Genomic DNA, 17503 nt, shown 5'->3' on the forward strand with positions numbered 1-17503 from the left:
ATGGCTATAGATTTATAGCTCACACATGTGCATGTATACAAGACAATATATGTATACAATATGTATGTGCATATGTGTGTATAGCACCTGTGTATATACGTAAATAGTTGTATTATACAGTGTATGTATATATGTATGTTACACATGCACAGTATGTGTATGTATTTATGTATACTATATATATATCTTATGTATCTGTGTATTATGTATGTATATATGTATACACACACAGAGGAAACTTTTTCATTCTTTATAGAATCTTTCCTTCTGTTTCCTTTTCTTTCCATCCTCAGCCCCAGCCCCAGAAAAGGGCAGTGGGGGGAAAGGTCTGTTTATTTTTCAGGCAGCATTTCCTGAAAAGATCAGCTGAACGGACTTGCTAGAATGGGAAGATCCCTGGCCTTGGTTGGTCTGCGTGGCTTAGAAGGCCAGCTCTGATATTTCCTCTGTGAACCTGGCAAGTAACTCATTTTGAGTGAGTTTCTTCTTTGTGAAATTCAGGTGGCAATGACCTCCCAGAGTTAGTGTGAAAAAAGTGCTTTTTCAGTCTTAAAAGGCTTTTATAAGTGTAGATGATGATGAAGAAACAAGAAAGAAGGAAGAAGGAGAAGAAGAAAAAGAAGAAAGAAAAGGAAGAAGATGAAATGAGATTTGACTGCAGAGGATCCAGCTTAGATGGAGCATCTGAGTTCTGAAGTGGAACTTGTTCTCTTTGCCCTCTGTGGGTCCCTTCTCCAAGTTTCTGTTGGCAGGGTGGGACAGCACCCCCTTCCCTGTGACCCACCTTCCTTCTCCCTCATTCCTTTTTTTTTTTTTTTAAAGATTGATGCAGTTTGCTTTGACACAGCATCCACTTCTTCAGAGACACCCACACGACCCCTGCTACCTGGTACATTTCCTGATAAGAGTTTATCCATTGGTAACAGATAACAGAGCTGTGTCCTGGAACCTTGACAGTGTAGCACTGAGCTTTGCCGCAGCATTTGGCCATTTAATACTGACTTTGTTTACACCGCTGTCATCCTCATGTGTATTGTTTTAGTCCTGCTTTCTTCTCTATCCATCGCTTTATCCACATCTCATGGTTCTCCGAACTCTTCATATCTCGTCATTTGTTCAGCCATTTCCTCCATCATTACATTATTTTGTTTCTAGCTCTTTGTTACTGCAGATAAGGCTGCCATGAATATTTATTTAGAGATATGTGTATATCTCTATATATCTATATATATATCTATGTATATATCTATATATCTATATATCTATATCTATATCTATATATATATAAATATATCATATTATATTATAGACGTGTGTGTCTTTTCCTTCTGGTAATCATTGCCTTGAGCCATATTCCCAGAAGTTCCTCTTCTCTCTCGACTCTTCCCTAGTTCAGGTCATCTGCTTTTGCCTGGACTACTGCACTAGCTTTTTAATTGGTTCCTGCTTCCAGTGTCTTTTCTCTAGGTTACACCCTCTACAGAGCTGCCAAAGTCATCTTTCTCAGGCAGAGGTACAACTGTGTTACGCCTCTGCTTAAAAAGCTTAAGTGGCTCATAGGATCATAGATTTAAGGGACCTTAGAGATCATCTAATCCAACCAACTCATTTAAACATTTAGTTTAAATTTGGCCTCAGACACTTACTAGCTGTGTGTGTGTGTGTGTGTGTGTGTGTGTGAGAGAGAGAGAGAGAGAGAGAGAGAGAGAGAGAGAGAGACAGAGAGAGACAGAGAGAGACAGACCTTGGGCAAGCCACTTAACCTCTGTTTGCCTCAGTTTCCTCACCTGTACAGTGGGGATGATCATAATAGCACCTACTTCCTTGAGTTGTGAGGATCAAAGAAGAGAATATTTGTAAAGCCCTTTGCAAACCTTAAAGTACTATATAAATACTGATTATCGTTAATATACTGTCATTATTGTTATTACAGATAAGGAAATGGAGTCTGAGTAAAGTTAAATGACTTGTTCATGGTTACATAGGTGGAACCATGATTTGAACTCGGGTCCTTTGATTCTAAATCTAGGACTCTTCCTACTGGACCTCATCCTCTGTATGATGAACTGCAGACATCTTTGTCTGGTATTTGAGGCTCCCAATAGTATCTCATGATACTCTTTTTTGTGAACTCTGTGTCATAGTCGGCATGCACCTGTACTGCACCTCCTCCTCACTCTTCCTCTCAGAATCCTTGTCTTCCATTGGAGACTCAACTACGGTGACTGTCCTGTCCCTCTTGAAACCTTCCCTGGTTCCTCCCCATCATTACCTTCCTGTCTCCTTATATACAGATATACTTGTTTCTCTATCTGGGTCTCTCCTAGAATGTAAGTTCCTTGAGGGCAGGGATAAGTTGTGGTGCGTCTGGTGCCTAGCACAGTGCTGTGGACATAGCAGGTTTTTAATACATAAATAATTACTGAATTGAAATGAATTTGAGTGCCAAGTTCTGGAAGTTTGCACGGCAAATCCCTATTCTTGGTATTACTCTCCCTCCTTTTTCTCTTATTCCTCTCCCAAAAAGAGGAAAGAAAAGACCACCAGGTTGTCCATGCTGTTGTTGATGAGTGCAAAGAAATGGGAACGTTTCCCTTTTTTCATCCTTTTTAGTAAGTGACCACGTTTTTACCTGAAAAGTTCAGGTAGAGCTGAGGGAGGAAGAGGGAAACATTTGATCCGGAGGGACCAGAGGGCTTCAACACAGACAAAGGCATCTCATGATATTGAGGTGCAAGTTGGCACTAATAAACTCTGAAAGGCTCTGGCCTCACACCACCTTTAGTGTCAAAAAGAACCAATCCTCCCTCATCCTCAGCACACACATATTAGCCCTAGGGACTCTATGTCCCTAAATGGCTTCTCTTGGTCCTGTTCTTGGAGGCAGCTGGGTGGTGCAGTGGATAGAGCACTGGGTCTGGAGTCAGGAAGACATGAGTTCAAACTAGCCTTTGGCTGTGACCCTGAGCAAGTCACTTAACCACCGTAGACCTTTTTCTTCAGCTGTAAAATGGAGATGGTAATAATAGCACTTACTTCACAGGGTGGGTGTAAGACTCAAATAAGATAATATTTGCACAGGATGTAGCACATAGTAGGTGCTTAATAAATGCCTTTTTCCTCCAGCCATCTTTCCAATTATAGAAAAAAAATTTTTAATCCTTAGATAAAATTATTTAAATGTACATGAGATCCAGTCATAGAAGTTTAGCAACTGTCTAGTCCAGCTCCTCCCATTTCATAGATGAGTAAATTGAACTACAGAATCAGAATCTGAGCAAGGACCCTGGTTTCATTATTCCTTGTCTGATGTTCTTTGCATGGCATAGTGGAAAGGAGCTTAGCACAGTTCCTGGCACATAGTAGGCACTTGATACATTTTTTTAATGAATGAGTTTTATTTGAATGAAAGAATCTAGACTCTGGAGTCAGCAGACTTGAGTTCAAATCGTGCCACTGACATCTTCCACCCATGTGACTGTGGGTAAATCACTTCGTGCCACTTGGCCAGTTTTCTCATTGGTAAAGTTAAGGGAATTGGCCTAGACGGCCTCTGAGGTGTACTCTCCAGCTCAAATTTTCAATGCTGTGGCTGGCTGTCTCTTATATCCTCGTTATCCTGAGAAATAACCTTATTTATTCAAATGTCTAGCACAGTATCTGGCATTTTCTAGTAGATGTTCTGTTAAGTTCCATGGATTGAATGAATTGGGAGGCCCCTAGTCACTTGACCTTGGCTCTCCTAGCAGGGGACAAGCAGCTACAGCAGATGGAACAAAGTCATCATCAGGAGCAAATGGGCACAGACATTTCTGGAAGAGCTTCACCGCTTAGTGGGGAAAATAACAGCCCGTCTCTCCCAGGCTGTTTGGTCTGGGCTGTACTGGCCTGCGAGAGACGAGGGTCCTATGGAGGACCTCCGTGGTACAGGAGGGCATCGCTGCGATACAGCCAATGCACGCTGACGGATATAGAGAGCTCAGAGCACTCGGGCCAGGTGTAATTGGTGTTGTTTTTACTAGCTTTAGCATAGACAGTATTGGAAATTACTTCAGTAACACAGTCTGACAACACAGGAAGACAGAAGTTTTGTATAAAATAATCTTCTTCTACCTGACACCTTCACTGTTGATTTTATCCATTCTCTTGCGTACCACCAAAGAAAAGTGTTCTTCCTTGAAACGAATCTGTGCATGAGTCCCTTGGAATGAAGTTTACAAAGGGTGGTGAGTTGCACCAGAAGTTGCACACAATGGCATATTTCATGTGTAGGTATGGGAAGAGGTGGAGAGGGCTAGCTTACTTTTTCTAAGATGGGACTTAGGAGATGAACAGTAAAGAGAACTAGACCCAGACTTAGGAGACCCAGAGCCAGGGCCCAGGTCCTCCAGTGACCAAAGATGTCACTTCAAGCCTCTTTCCTTTTCTGGGCCGCAGTTTGTCCAAATGTAAAGCGAGGGGGCTGGACTAGGTAACCCATAAAGCCTCTTCTGACTCTGTCAGTCCACTATTTTGTTCCTTCCTATGGGGGGGAAAACTGTGAACAACAAGATTAGCATGTATCCTTGAAGTTCAAGTAATCTGTGGCTAACATTAGAGTCTCAGGCACTGGGGGTATTTGCCCTCTGTAGAATCTCAGGAGTGCCACTGAAGGGCGGTGAGGGAAGGGAAAAGGTTACCAGGAGTCAGGAGACTGGGGCTCTCAGAAGGATTCTGCTCACAACTGCCAAGTACCTTGGGTAAATCACTCCTGGGTCTCATGGTCCTCATTTGTAAAGATGAGAGAGTCAGCCTGGAGGATTTCAGTTCTCTTCATCTTTAAAACTCATGGGATCATGGATAGAACTGGGAAGGAGCTTCAGAAGCTTGTCTCATTTTATAGATGAGGACGTTGAGGCCCACCGTCAGTTAACATATTCTTGCTAGATCTGGGCCATAATCATAGCTCAGCTACTTGGTAACTGTGAGATAGACCTGACCTCTGTAAGGCTCAGTCTCTAGCCATCAAATAGGAAGGAAGGAGGAAAAAGAAAGAAAGAAGGGAGGAGGAGAGGAAGGACAGAAAGAAGGAAGGAAGGAATTAATAAGTCCTTGCCCTCATGGGAGAGTAAACAGAGAGGGCTGGGGAAGAAGAAGAGATTTTCCAGGTATGGAAGACCATAGGGGAGGTTGGCTGTTCCAGGGTGAGGAGGCCTCAGGCACTGAGGATAGTTGTAGGTTGAGATAACATGGCTTGGAAGTTGGGGAGCCAGGAAGTGGGCAGGAGGTGAATGAAGGCCAATCCCATCCCCTCCATATAGTGGAGGTTCCAGGAGCCTGACCGAAGGATATTCCAGGTTGAGCTGGCTGACAGGGTAGTTGGGGATGTTCCAGAGTGAGGAGGCCCCAGGCACTGAGGGAAGTTCCAGAATGAGACCATGTTCCCTAAGTCTGGGATCCAGACGTGGAATGGTCCCTTAACTCATAGAGTTAACATATGGATTAAAGCACTGTCAGAGACATGAGTTGTTCATCCTCAGCACAATCACCTGTACCCTGGTATCAGGAAGTAAAACATGCCTCCAGTTAAAGAGCTGATAACTCTGGGCGAGTTATTTAAGCAGGCTGAGCCTCCGTTTTCTCATCTGAAAAAAATAAGACTCGCATGTCATTCTCAGAGGGGCAGTGGGGTGTAGCAGGAAGAACTCTGCGCTTAGACTTGGGAAACCTGGGTTTGAAATCAGTCAGACACTTAGCTGGTTGTGTGACCATGAGCAGGCCACTAACTCTTTACTTTTATCATCTGTGTTGTTGTTTTTAGTTGTGTCTGACTCTTTGTGACCGCATTTGGGGTTTTCTTGGCAGAGACACTGCAGTGGTTTGCCATTTCCTTCTCCAGCTCATTTTACAGATGAGGAAACTGAGGCAAACAGGGTTAAGTGACTTGCCCAGGGTCACGCAGCTAGTAAGTGTCTGAGGCTAGATTTGAACTCATGAAGAGGAGTCGTCTTGATTCCAGGTCAGCACTCTGTGCGCTATGGTGCCACCTAGCTGCCCTGGCGTCTTGACTTACCCATCCCTCAGGGCTGTAAGGATTTCACTTTGGAGACCTTAAAATGCTCTGTCTCTATCAATGTGGGCCCTGCCTTCCTGCTTTCCTTCTCTCTCTGGCTCTATCAAGCCTTTTGTTCCTTGCTTTTCAAAGACGTCTTTATTAGTGGTACTTGCGTGCCTTTATCTCTTGATGAATATTAAGTGTTCAAAATGATGGCAAGCATTATTTCAGGAAGCAGATTAGAATGAGATTTCTTTCATATTTCCTAGAGAGGCAGCCTTTTGGAACTGAGCAAAGGGGAGTATAGTTGTTGGGCTGATTGTGCTTTTAGACGTGCTGTGTGTCAGGAGACTTGAGCCTTCAGGTGATAGAGGGCACACTTCTTAGCCTGGCATCTAAAGCCCTCCATAACCCAGCGCCCACCTCCTTTTGTGGTCCCTTTTCAAGTCACTTCCTCTACCCTCTGTTCTGTTTAAGCCAATCCCTTTCCTTGACATTCCGTCTCCCTCTCCAACTTGGCTTTGCACAGATGGTTTTCCACGTCTCTAGGGCAGCTGTTTTCTTAACCTCTGTCTTGTAGAAGTCTTGCCATCCTTCAAAACACAGCCCAGGTGGCATCTTCCATATTCAGGCTTTCCTGATCCTTCTTGCTCCACCCCCTAGATGTTACTTAGCACTCACCATCTTGAAATTCTTTTGTATTTACTTCTCTATGGATGTAGCCCACCCAGTAGAATGTAAGCCTCTTGGGGGCAGGCAGGGGCTTCTCCTCCTCCTCTTTCTTCCTGTGCTCAGCTCCCAGTTCAATGCCTTGTACATTTGTGCTAACTAAATGTTAATTGAATCAACAGTGGATTGCAGCAAGGTGAAATACTGATTGCATTTCTTTATGCCCTGGTCTGCTTTAATTACCTGTTTGGACTTTGACATTGTCAAATGAGTAAATAAAGACATCAAAGAGGAAAGAACAAATCGTCCTAAGGCTGGGCTTCATGAGTAAGTAGCCCAGAAAAGTAGTGGGGGCTCACCACCGAACACCGTCAATTTCTCACTGCTTCCTCGCTGCATCCTCTGGCAGTGCAGCTTCTGCCCTTGATGCTTGCTGAAGCTCTTCTCTCCATGACCACCAGGGACTTTCTCATGGCCAAACTCCATGGTCTTTCTTCTTTCCAGTCCCATTTGACTCTGTTGGTTCTACACCCTCCCCTTCTCTCACTCCCCCCCCCCCCCCCATCTTTCTTATCTCTACTATCTCTGACTGCTTACAGTGGCTGCTGCTCCCTTAGTGGCTGTCTGTCTTCTGGCCCCCTCTCCATTTACATTCTCCTTTGGCCGTATCATTCACTACCATGACTTCTTTCGCCTCTATATTCTAGGCTTTCACCAATACATGTTCTACTTTTTCCGACTCCCTGTTTGCTCATAATATTTCTTTTCCCTGGAATATTCTTTTCTTCCCAATCGCCTGGCCCAATTCTACGCGGGCTTTAAAACGTAGCTCACATGCCGCCTCACCCCTATGCCTTTCCTAGTAACATCCATTTGGTATTGGTATGTTAGCCCTTGTATCTCACATAGGTCTTTGTACTCACCTTATGTATATGTTATGTATCGGTTAATATGCATGTTGCTACTTCTAGATTGTAAGCTCCTCCTGGGCAGGGGTGGTATTTTTGCCAGTCAGTCAGCTAGCTTTTATGAATTGCCTACTATGTGCCAGGCACTGTGCTAAGAAAAAGGAAGACAAAGAAAGGCAGAAAACAGACCCACTTCTCAAGGAACTCATAGTATGATGGCGGTGGGAGTGGGGGGATGACGACATGCAAACAAATATGTATAAGCAAGACACAGACAGGACAAATTGGAGGTAGTCTCAGAGGGAAGACACTAAAGACATCCCGAGATAGATAAGTTAGGCAGCCAAGCTTTCTATTTCATACTACTGTAGGGCTCTGCAGCAGTGCAAACCCTATGTGATGGTTTATTGAATTTGTGTTGGCGGGTGGCCAGGGCCGTGTCCTGATGCCGCATCCTAGATGGGAGGTGGGGGAGTAGGGAGACCTGACCCTCACAAGCCCTTTATTTCTTAATGTGTAAAATGAGGCAGATGGACTAGAACACCTGATGGAATGTTTTCTGTCAACTACTGCTTCATGGCAGATTGTTACTGGTCTTGGAGAGTCTACTACCAACAGCCCTTTTCCTTCTCCAGACATTAATTTTTATGGTTTTGTCCTGAATTTCATGAACACTAAAAAAGAACATGTCCATATACAAAAAGGAACTGAAGAAGATTATTTGCAAAATGGCAAATCTCTATTATGAAGAGTGTGTTGAAAAAACCCCAACATAATAAATTCAGTATGTTCCTTTCAAAGCTGTCCTGCTCATCTCTGGTCCCTTCTGAACTTTCTCTTTTCTCTTTTGTTATTTTAAAACCGGCTCCAATGACCCCCTTTTCTTTCTCTGGTTCTTTTTGGGCAACACTGTGGCTAGTTCCCTTCTCCTCCCAAATGCCACCCCATAAAGAAAGAAAAACACAAGCCTCCGAGCAAATACGCAAGTCAGGCAAAGCAAGACCACCCATTCGGCAGGCCCAGAAATGTGTCAGTCTCATTGTGCACACTGAACCTCCATGCCGCAGGAATCGAGGAGTGGGCTCCGTGTGCTCTGCCCTTGTGGTTGGTCACTCTGTCCCTCAGGCTTCTTAAATCTTTCAAAGTTATTTGTCTTTGCCATGTTGTTGCTGTATAAATACTTGATGGGTCCTTGCTTTGGTTCCATCTCTTCGTTTCAACACATAGAGGTGGCGCTTCTTAAAACCTACCCACTTAAAAGCCTGACTCCACTCTTCCTGTTTCTCCTGGTCCCCCACTTCCGACTGACCCTCTGGTCCCCAAGGGACTGATTCTTGAGCTCTGGGCTTTGGTATTGCTTGGATTGGGAAACATTGCTTTAAGCTTCCATGATCCTGGGAAGATGAGAAGCCTTCCCTGGTCTAGGCCTCCCCCAGGGCCAGCAATGAGTCAGCTGAATGCCTTGGGAACTGGTGAAGATGTCTGGTGAAGCTTACATACCCTTTCTCAGAATAATGTTTTTAGATGTATGGAATACAGTACATAGGATCACTCAGGAAACCAGTCATTGAAATATAGTTAGAAACATATTAAAAGAAAAAACAAAACCAAGTTCTCCAACTCTAGGTTAAGAACCTTTGGCCTAGAGCTAGAAAGGACCTGAAAAGCAATCTGGTTCAACCCTTTCGTTTGACAAATAAGGAAACTGAGTTCCAAGTAGACCTAGTTAAATTGAGGCTCTCAAGGGAGCTAGTTAAGTGACTTTCTGAAGGTCACACAGCAGTGTCATACAGGGGAGACCAAGAAAGGCAAAAAACAGACCCTGCTCTCAGGGAGCTCATAGTATAAGGTGGGGAGAGATGCAAAGGAATATGTACAAACAAGACATAGACAGGATAAATTCATAAATAAAGAATCGGTACTAGATGAATGTCTGCCAAAAAAAAGATCACAGTCAGTGCTTAATCTATCTTTGTTTCCACAGGGCAGCTCAAGAGCTGGTGGGATAGTAGGTCCAAAGTCTAGGCCAGAGTTTGGAGTCTAGACAGGTAGCCATTGAAAGATGGTGGCTATATGACGTGGAAGTTGAAGGGGCTTTGTGGAAATAGCTTATTGTTTTAATAATTATGACCCTTGGCTGAAAAAATGTTTTCAAGAAATAGCTAAGTTTCGTAAGCTGATTAGTTCTGTGACCATGGGTAAGTTATTTAACCTGATTCCAGTGGTTCATCTGGGAAACAGGTATGAGAACAACAGTAGTAACCACTTTGACGAGTGATTGTGAGCTTCAGAGGAGATGATGGAAAGGACTTTAAACACCCGCCGCTATCATGATTACTGTAGATGTAAAGCTTCTGGGAAGGTAATGACATCTAGATAAGTGCTTTTATCTGGAAAAAGAGCAGCAAGTTAGGCAGGCTGCACTAGCCCTGTTGGGTTTTCTTCCTCCTGAGCACCTTTTAGAATACTTGGAATTTAGAATAAATAGAATAATGGTTTTTTCTTTGACGCTTTCATACTATGTTATGTATCATTTTCAGTTGGTCTTTGACTCTAAAATAAAGCTCATCTTTTGTGTCCTTCTCTCCCTCCTCCCCACCTCCTCCTAAAGCCCAAGTTTATGTGCTGAGCACAAACAGGACTCCTTCCCGAGGTAGATGTTGGAGGGTGTGGTTGGAAGGATGAGTTTGGGACTAACCAATGTTTCCTGGCCTTTTTCCAGTCTTTGATATACTAATTAACTTGTCAGGCCATATATTTAGGAGTGGTGTCTCTTCCTCCCCCTCCCCCTCCTTCCAAATTCAGACATTAATTCAACAAACTCTTATGTACCTACTAGGAATAGTTCATAGTCTAGTTATTTATCTGTGCTGTTCATCCCCCAACCATTCTCTCTCTCTCCCTCTCTCTCTCCCCCTCCATTGTCTCTCTCCCTCTCTCTCTCCCCCTCCATTGTCTCTCTCCCTCCTCCCTCCGTCTCTCTCTCCCCCTCCCCCCCTTTGTCTCTCTCCCTCTTCCCTCTCTCTTCCTTTTCCCTCTCTCTCTCTCTCCCTCTCCCTCCCCCCCCCCACACTCTCCCCCCACTTTGTCTCCTCCCCCACCTCTCTCTCCCTCCCCCCTCCTTTGTCTGTCTGTCTGTCAGTCTCTCTCTCTCTCTCTCTCTCTCTCTCCCTCTCCCTCCCTCCCCCCCTCTCCCACCCATACACACTCTTTCTCTCCCTCTCTCCAGCTCCTCTTTCTCCACTGTAGTTACTGCCGCCTCTCCAGCTCCTTAGTCAGAAGTGGCCAAGGAAGTGAGGAAGTCCAGGCTGTTGCAGCACATCCAGGATGTCCTTTGCACATGCCGGAGCTTTATGATGCAAGGGTTTGGGAAGCAATGAATTCGCGGGTTCAGATGTGGTGGGGGAAACAGGGTGGGGGAAGGATTGGAAGCATTGTGGAGATGATGATTAACTGTATGTAACGTTAAAAGAAGAGACTTTAGCTGGAGCTTTCCAAAGGCCAAGATCATATTTAAATTGCTCCTGAAATTATACCTCTTCCAAGAAGACTTCTCTGATTAATTCCCTCCTCCATGAAATCCCTGTAAATCCTTCCCCTGGCACCAAGTTCCATAAATTAACACACGATGTAAACAGTCTGTTTACTAGTCCAACAAGTATTTAGATTCTCCTGCCGCTGATGTTTACTACTGATGGAAACCTTGGGCAAGTCTTAACTTCTCTGGGCTCCAGCTTCTTTAGTTGTAAAATGAAGGGGTACAGTGGATAGAATACTGGGCCTGGAATCAGGAAGACCTGAGTTCAAATCCTGTCTCAGACACCTTTCTCCTCTGTGACCCTGGACAAGTCATTTAACTTTTCCTTGCCTCAGTTTCTTATGTGTAAAGTGCTTCACAAAGCTTTAAGTGCTGTGTAAATGCTAGATATTTCTCTTATTATGTGCCAAATGACTGCTAGTACTACCAAGAGCTTACAGTTTACAAGTACTCTTCAATGATGCATTCTGAAGAGCCTTCCCTGAACTCTTAACTTTGGGTATTTGCTTAAGGAAAGAGAAAATCTCATTTTAATAAAAATTATAGGTAGAAGCAGGGTTATTTCTTCATGTGATACTCTTCTTTCAATACTCTTCAGGCCTGTTAGGTTGCATTTTGTTGTGTTCAGTCATGGTCTGACTCTTCACAACCCCATTCAGGGTTTTCTTGGCAAAGATACCATTTTGAGGAAACTGAGGCAAACAGGGTTAAGTGACTTGCCCAGAGTCACACAGGTAGTGAGTGTCCGAGGTCACATTTGAACTCAAGTCTTCCTGACCCCAGGGCGGGTGCTCTATCCAGTATGCCACCCACCCAGCTGCCTATTGGGTAGGTAGGTATTCCAGCGAATGAGGGAAACTCCAAAAGGTAATGATTCGGACTCTTCTAATGGTTTGGTAGCTGGTGAGTCTCAGCACTGACACTGGAACTTGTTTCTGACCCCCAGCTGCTAGGCCATGTGGTGATGGAGGAAGAGGGAGGGGAACAGGGAACTGAGTGGTTGGGGGGAGGGCCTGAAGGAGGAAGTGGGTGGTCCTTGTTTATTTTCCTGATGGACAGAGCAGGCAGTGGAACGAGCTGACGTTAGCCAAGCAGCTTACCTGGGCTCCTTTTCTGTGAAATGGGAATAACGATAAAAGCCTCACCACCACCTCATCGGGCTAAAGCTCAGACGGATGGTTGTTACCGATTGAAGAGCTTTAAGCAGTGAGACATGCCAGCTCCATGTGAAAGAGTAAGCTCTTAGAAAGCAGTTAGGGCCCTTTGAATGATGCCCAGCAGCGGATGCAGATGGAGCCTCCATCAAGACCTTTCTTGATGATGGGGAGGAGGAGGCTGGCGAGTGGGAGGACATTCCGCTTTCTTGGCCCCGATTCCAGCATCGGCCTGTTTCCTTCTGCCTGTGCCCTGGCTCCTGGGGCCACCGCCACTTTTCCAGTAGCTCATGCCTAGGCTGGCTTCAGAGTGGACATTGTCACATAGGCCTTTAATTCACTGCTGCCAGCAGAAGCAGGCATCCAGAAGAGCTAATCCGGGCCTCAAAATGGATGCTTTGTGTAATGTGGGTGCTGGTCTGTGGGAATAAAAGGGACTAGGTCTCCCTTCTCTCCCCCTGGGGGCCTCCCCACCATTTGGGTGGGCGCACTGCGTCTGCGTTCTACAGGAGTGCTCGGTTCCATGTCCCTGAACAAGAGCTCACCATCATTCCTAAATAGCATTAACAAAATTTGCTGCTCCTCCCGGACCCTCCAATTTACAGCTACTTAGACTGGGGATCACCACAAAGAGTTAATAAACTCGGTGTTGATACTTAATAAACCCTAATGTCAAATGATACGTTCTGAAGAGCCTGCCCTGAACCCTGAACTTCGGGTATTTGCTTAAGGAAAGAGAAAATCTCATTTTAATGAAAATTACAAGGGAAGCGGGGTATTTCTTCATGTGATGGATACATTTACAGTTTGACTGTTGGGAATCTCTGATTTTTCTGCCAAGATTGTGGACATTCTTATTTCTCAATGCAGAGAGTATAGTAAAATATTTGGCGTACATTCCCTAGGAAACTTTGTGCTGGAGGAAAATGTACAAAGCTGTTCCCTTCAGAGGGCCTCTCCTTTTTTTCCCCTCCTTTCCGTTTTCCTCTCTTAAACCATTTGGCTGGAGAAGCCTGCTTCTCTGAGATGGTGTGAACGGTCCAGCTCCAAGCCAATTTGCTGAGCATCAGCTTCCAGGTGGTAGGAGAGCCAGGCTATGGATCAGGCGCCCGGGTAACTTGCTTACCTTTGAACCACTTAAACCTGCTGGTGCTGAAGCATTGTTTTTAATTAGCAAGCTTTATTTTTAACCGGAGTGGAGCAGACTTTTATCTCCCAGGCAGGATGTGTGTGGTTTGGGTCTGACAGCCATGGGAGCACATGATGCTTGCTAAGCGCCGGAGCCTCGGTTATGATTCATTGGGGAGAAGCATGGAAAACAACGTCTGTTTTTGAGTCCTGGGAACCAGGAAGATGAACTAGAGATGTGAGCAATGTATAATTTTGCTAAAATTAACCTGTGAGCACTTGGGATTACTTTCTTTTTGACTGTTGTGTCCAACTCTTATTGGCCCTACGGTGGCAAAGCTCACATGGTTGGCTTTTTGTTCATTCTAGTCCAGTCATAAAAAAAGTCCTCTTTGGTATTTGACCACTCCCTAGTGTTTAGCGGACTGTCTCTCACGTTTGCAGGTATGCATTTCTTGCTGTCCAGTGTACTTCCCCAACTGACTTTGGCAGAATTGGCCACCAGATCCATGAATCCATTTCCTGCTCATCGAAAGTTCCTCCCTGGAAACAAGCCACTCACACACTGTGGCTTAGGTAGATGGGGCTTTTTGGGATCTCAGTTTCTCATCTGTAAAAATACAGAGGTTGGGTTGATTGGTTGGTAAGGTCCTTGCCAGCTCTAGTATTCCAAGTGACCTAAGTTTCTACCAAGGGGCATTGCCTAGAGGGAAAAAAAAACCCATTATTTTCATAGGAAAAATATTTTGCTCTTTCTTTCAAAAATGAAAGTAGGCATATGTAGTGCTGGGGAAGCATGTGTACTCACGTAGTTCCTTCCCACATCAATGGATTTTATGTTTCAGAGTAAATACTGTAGTACAGTAGAAGCCGGTTTATCTGGAGTTCTGTCAGTTAGCATACCATTCACAGGCACTTGGGCACATCTGCTCGATAGTGATCATTGATGCTTATGATGAGACCCCTCAGGCAACGTAGAGCCATCCTGTCATGCCTTCTGAACCATCAAAGAAAGATTAAATTATATCCATATTTTCAATGTTAAATGCATTTTTTTTGTTTTTTTTTTTTACTGTTCAGATTCTTTGAAAGCGTCCATATAATGGGCTATGTTAACCCTTATAGCCAGAGCATTTGATTAGTTGGAAGTCTCCACTCCCAACCATAGGCCTATACAATTTACAGTCCAATTGGACAAGGAAAGTGAGATCCAGGAAGAAGTGACTTGCCCAAAGCTACAAAAGTGGAGCCAAGATCTAAACCCAGAACCTCTGTACTTGGGTCCAGTGCTTGTTGTAAAAAAACATCTTGACTCCGCTGGGTAGAAGCCTAAAGTACTGTTGAACTGTCTCTCAGGATTTATAGTGTAAGACTCACCAGCCTCCCTCCCTCACGCCCCCCCAATTTCCTAGTCCAATTCCAGAAAATAAAGGGAAAACAACATAAACAGCGATGGTATGTCTGTGTGTCACTGTGAGAGAATGTAGGGTTTACTGGCCAGAAGATTACATACCGCTGCTGAAAACCAGGAAATGGATAGATTCAGCCCATGTGGGTAATTCCCACTCAGGCCCTACTAGTTTATTTACAAAGAGATCTTAGCACATGGAAATGCTATTTAAAAAAAAAAAACTGAACAGAATAATGTTAAGGTAACAGTAGCCAGCATTTCTGTAGCATCTCGAGTTCTGCACAGATACTTCACACACACACACACACACACACTCTCTCTCTCTCTCTCTCTCTCTTTCTCTCTCTCTCTCTCTCTCTCTCTCTCTCTCTCTCTCTCTCTCCTCTCTCTCTCTCTCTCTCGACAGCAGCCCTGGGAGGATAGCTATTATCATTCCCATTCTACAGATGAGGAAACAAACTTAGACATAAAGCTAATCAGTGTCCGAGGCAGGATTCTTTCAAGTCCCACATGCCTTCTAGCTCCTCTACTTTCCATGGGGAAAAACTGCCTTTGGGCAGCTTTCCTCTGGGAGGAAAAAAAGAATAACCCAAATCCTACCTATTGTTCAAGGCCCAGCTTAAGTCATACTTAGTCCATGAAGCCTCCCCTGACTATTCTGTTCCTTATGGCTCTTCTGTACCCCCATAGCCCCTTGCATCGAGCTCTTAGGCCTTGGCTCTAAATTAGGTAAGGCCCCCCTGGTTGTTCACTTATTTATTATGCTGGTCCTGACTGATCACCAATGTAGAACTCAAATTGAAACAGGGACTGCTAACCATAATATATAATAACCACTAACCATAATAGGATTCTGGCAGCTCCATTGACTTAGGAAACCTCATTAAACATTATCTATGTTCTATTATATTTTTTTGTCAAATATTTCCAAGTTACACGAAGCCTGTGCTCTACGTTTGATAGTTCTGTGTTAGATTATAAGCTGCTTAAGGGAAAAACAACTGTCTTCAGTATCCCCACATTCACTCCCTTCTTGTCTGAATTCCTGGAGTGGTTATGGTCCATACTGTCTAATTCAGCACTTAATCATCTTTTTAAAAAAAATTTTGTGTATTAATCTTCCTAATTAGATGATAAAATCTTTCAGGCATCTGTTTTATACTAATTCTGTCTCCCCAGAGAGCCTTCACACAGCTTTGGGCCTAGACAGTGACAGTAAATGTTTGTGATTGACTTACTTGAAAAACAAGAGAGGCCCAAACATTCAGCCTCCAAAAGGAAGGGAATATAGCCTGCTGAGTACTGGGCTAAGCCCTTCAAGGCAGGCACTTTGTTATGCTCATTTTACAGATGAGGAAACTGAGGTAAGCAGAGTTCATGTGACTTGCCCAGGGTCACACAGCTGGTAAGTGTGTGAGGCTGCATTTGAACTCACGCCTTCCTGATTCTAGGCCCAGTCTTCTGTCCTCTGTGTCACCTAGCTGCGGAATGAAGCATTCTTTTTTTTTTCCCTAACCCAGCCAGTGTAGGAATGTTTTGCTAGATTATGCATATTTGTTATAATGGTTTGTTTTCCATTTATTCTTTCCCAGTTTTTTTCATTGAAAAAAATTTTAAAATAGAAATGTAAATAAGACATTGTAGAGAGATTTCCATAAAAATTATTAAGCCAACAAAAAAGTCAAGGTTTTGAATAAGATAGATTAACTCAGTTGCTCCTTCAGAGTCTATCAACAAAAGACTAGAAAGGTGATATTGTGCAAATGTGTGAATGGTTCCTTTCATTATCGAAAACTTTTGTTAAGTGCCAAGCGTTGACCTTCACTTATCTATGTTTCCTTACCAGAAGCAAGAATGGAGATTGCCGAAAAGAACACCGAGAAAGAAGCCGCAGCCCCATTGAACGTGCTGTGGCTCCCACCATGAGTCTGCATGGCAATCACGTGTATGCCTCCATCCCCAGCATCACCATGGAGCAACCCCTTGCACTGACCAAAAACAGCATGGATGCCAACAGGACAGTTGGCATCTCCCCAACATTGACCTCTGTGGAACGGCAGCAGGTATGTTACTTAGGATAGGTTTAAAAACACTATTCTGGGAAGGGGTCCAGAGGCTTCTCCAGATACCCAAACAGGTCTAGGACACACACAAAGTTAGGAACTCCGTGAGTAGTAAAATTTATGGTGCCTTCCAACTCCTGGGATCAGGGCTTTGCTTTCTGTTTGGGATGACATACCAGGAGCTGGAGTACGGATCAGGCAAAGAGGATGGTGGCAATAAGTGTTAGATGCTTAAATGGTCGGGGCTTGATTAGAAAGACATAAAATTAAGATCATCAGCTCAGAACATCGGAAATGGGATGGCCAGAAGCCCTGCTGTATGGGCTTAGCCACTTGAGCAGTTTTTCTTAACTTCTTTGAGGTCTCAAGTTTCCTCATTTGTACAGTGATGGGATTACACCAAGTAACCTCTTTTGGTTCTGAAAGTCTGGTTCATTTTGCATCTCTTGAGATGGAAGCAGGAGAGGAGGAGGGAAGCTTTCAGGAAACCATCCTTCAGAGGATGTTGTGAGTGGTAGAGAGGCCCATTAGCCTCAGGAAGCATTGTCCATTCTCTGGTTTTTGTGGCCAAAGAAGAGCCTGATGCAGTGTTCATGAG

At 44.2% G+C, this 17503-nt stretch overlaps 1 protein-coding gene across 2 annotated transcripts in view; it reads left to right on the forward strand.

Annotated features, from left to right (window-relative positions):
• The window catches only part of VGLL4 (vestigial like family member 4), a 99829-nt gene that overhangs the window by 74890 nt on the left and 7436 nt on the right, over positions 1-17503 (forward strand). For both annotated transcript variants that reach the window (XM_036738538.1, XM_036738539.1), the window contains one exon: positions 16689-16905. In XM_036738538.1, the coding sequence (XP_036594433.1) occupies positions 16689-16905 (217 nt within the window). The remainder of the gene's footprint in view (positions 1-16688; positions 16906-17503) is intronic.

This window comes from Trichosurus vulpecula, chromosome 9, assembly GCF_011100635.1.
Source record: "Trichosurus vulpecula isolate mTriVul1 chromosome 9, mTriVul1.pri, whole genome shotgun sequence".
Taxonomy (NCBI): Eukaryota; Metazoa; Chordata; class Mammalia; order Diprotodontia; family Phalangeridae; genus Trichosurus; species Trichosurus vulpecula.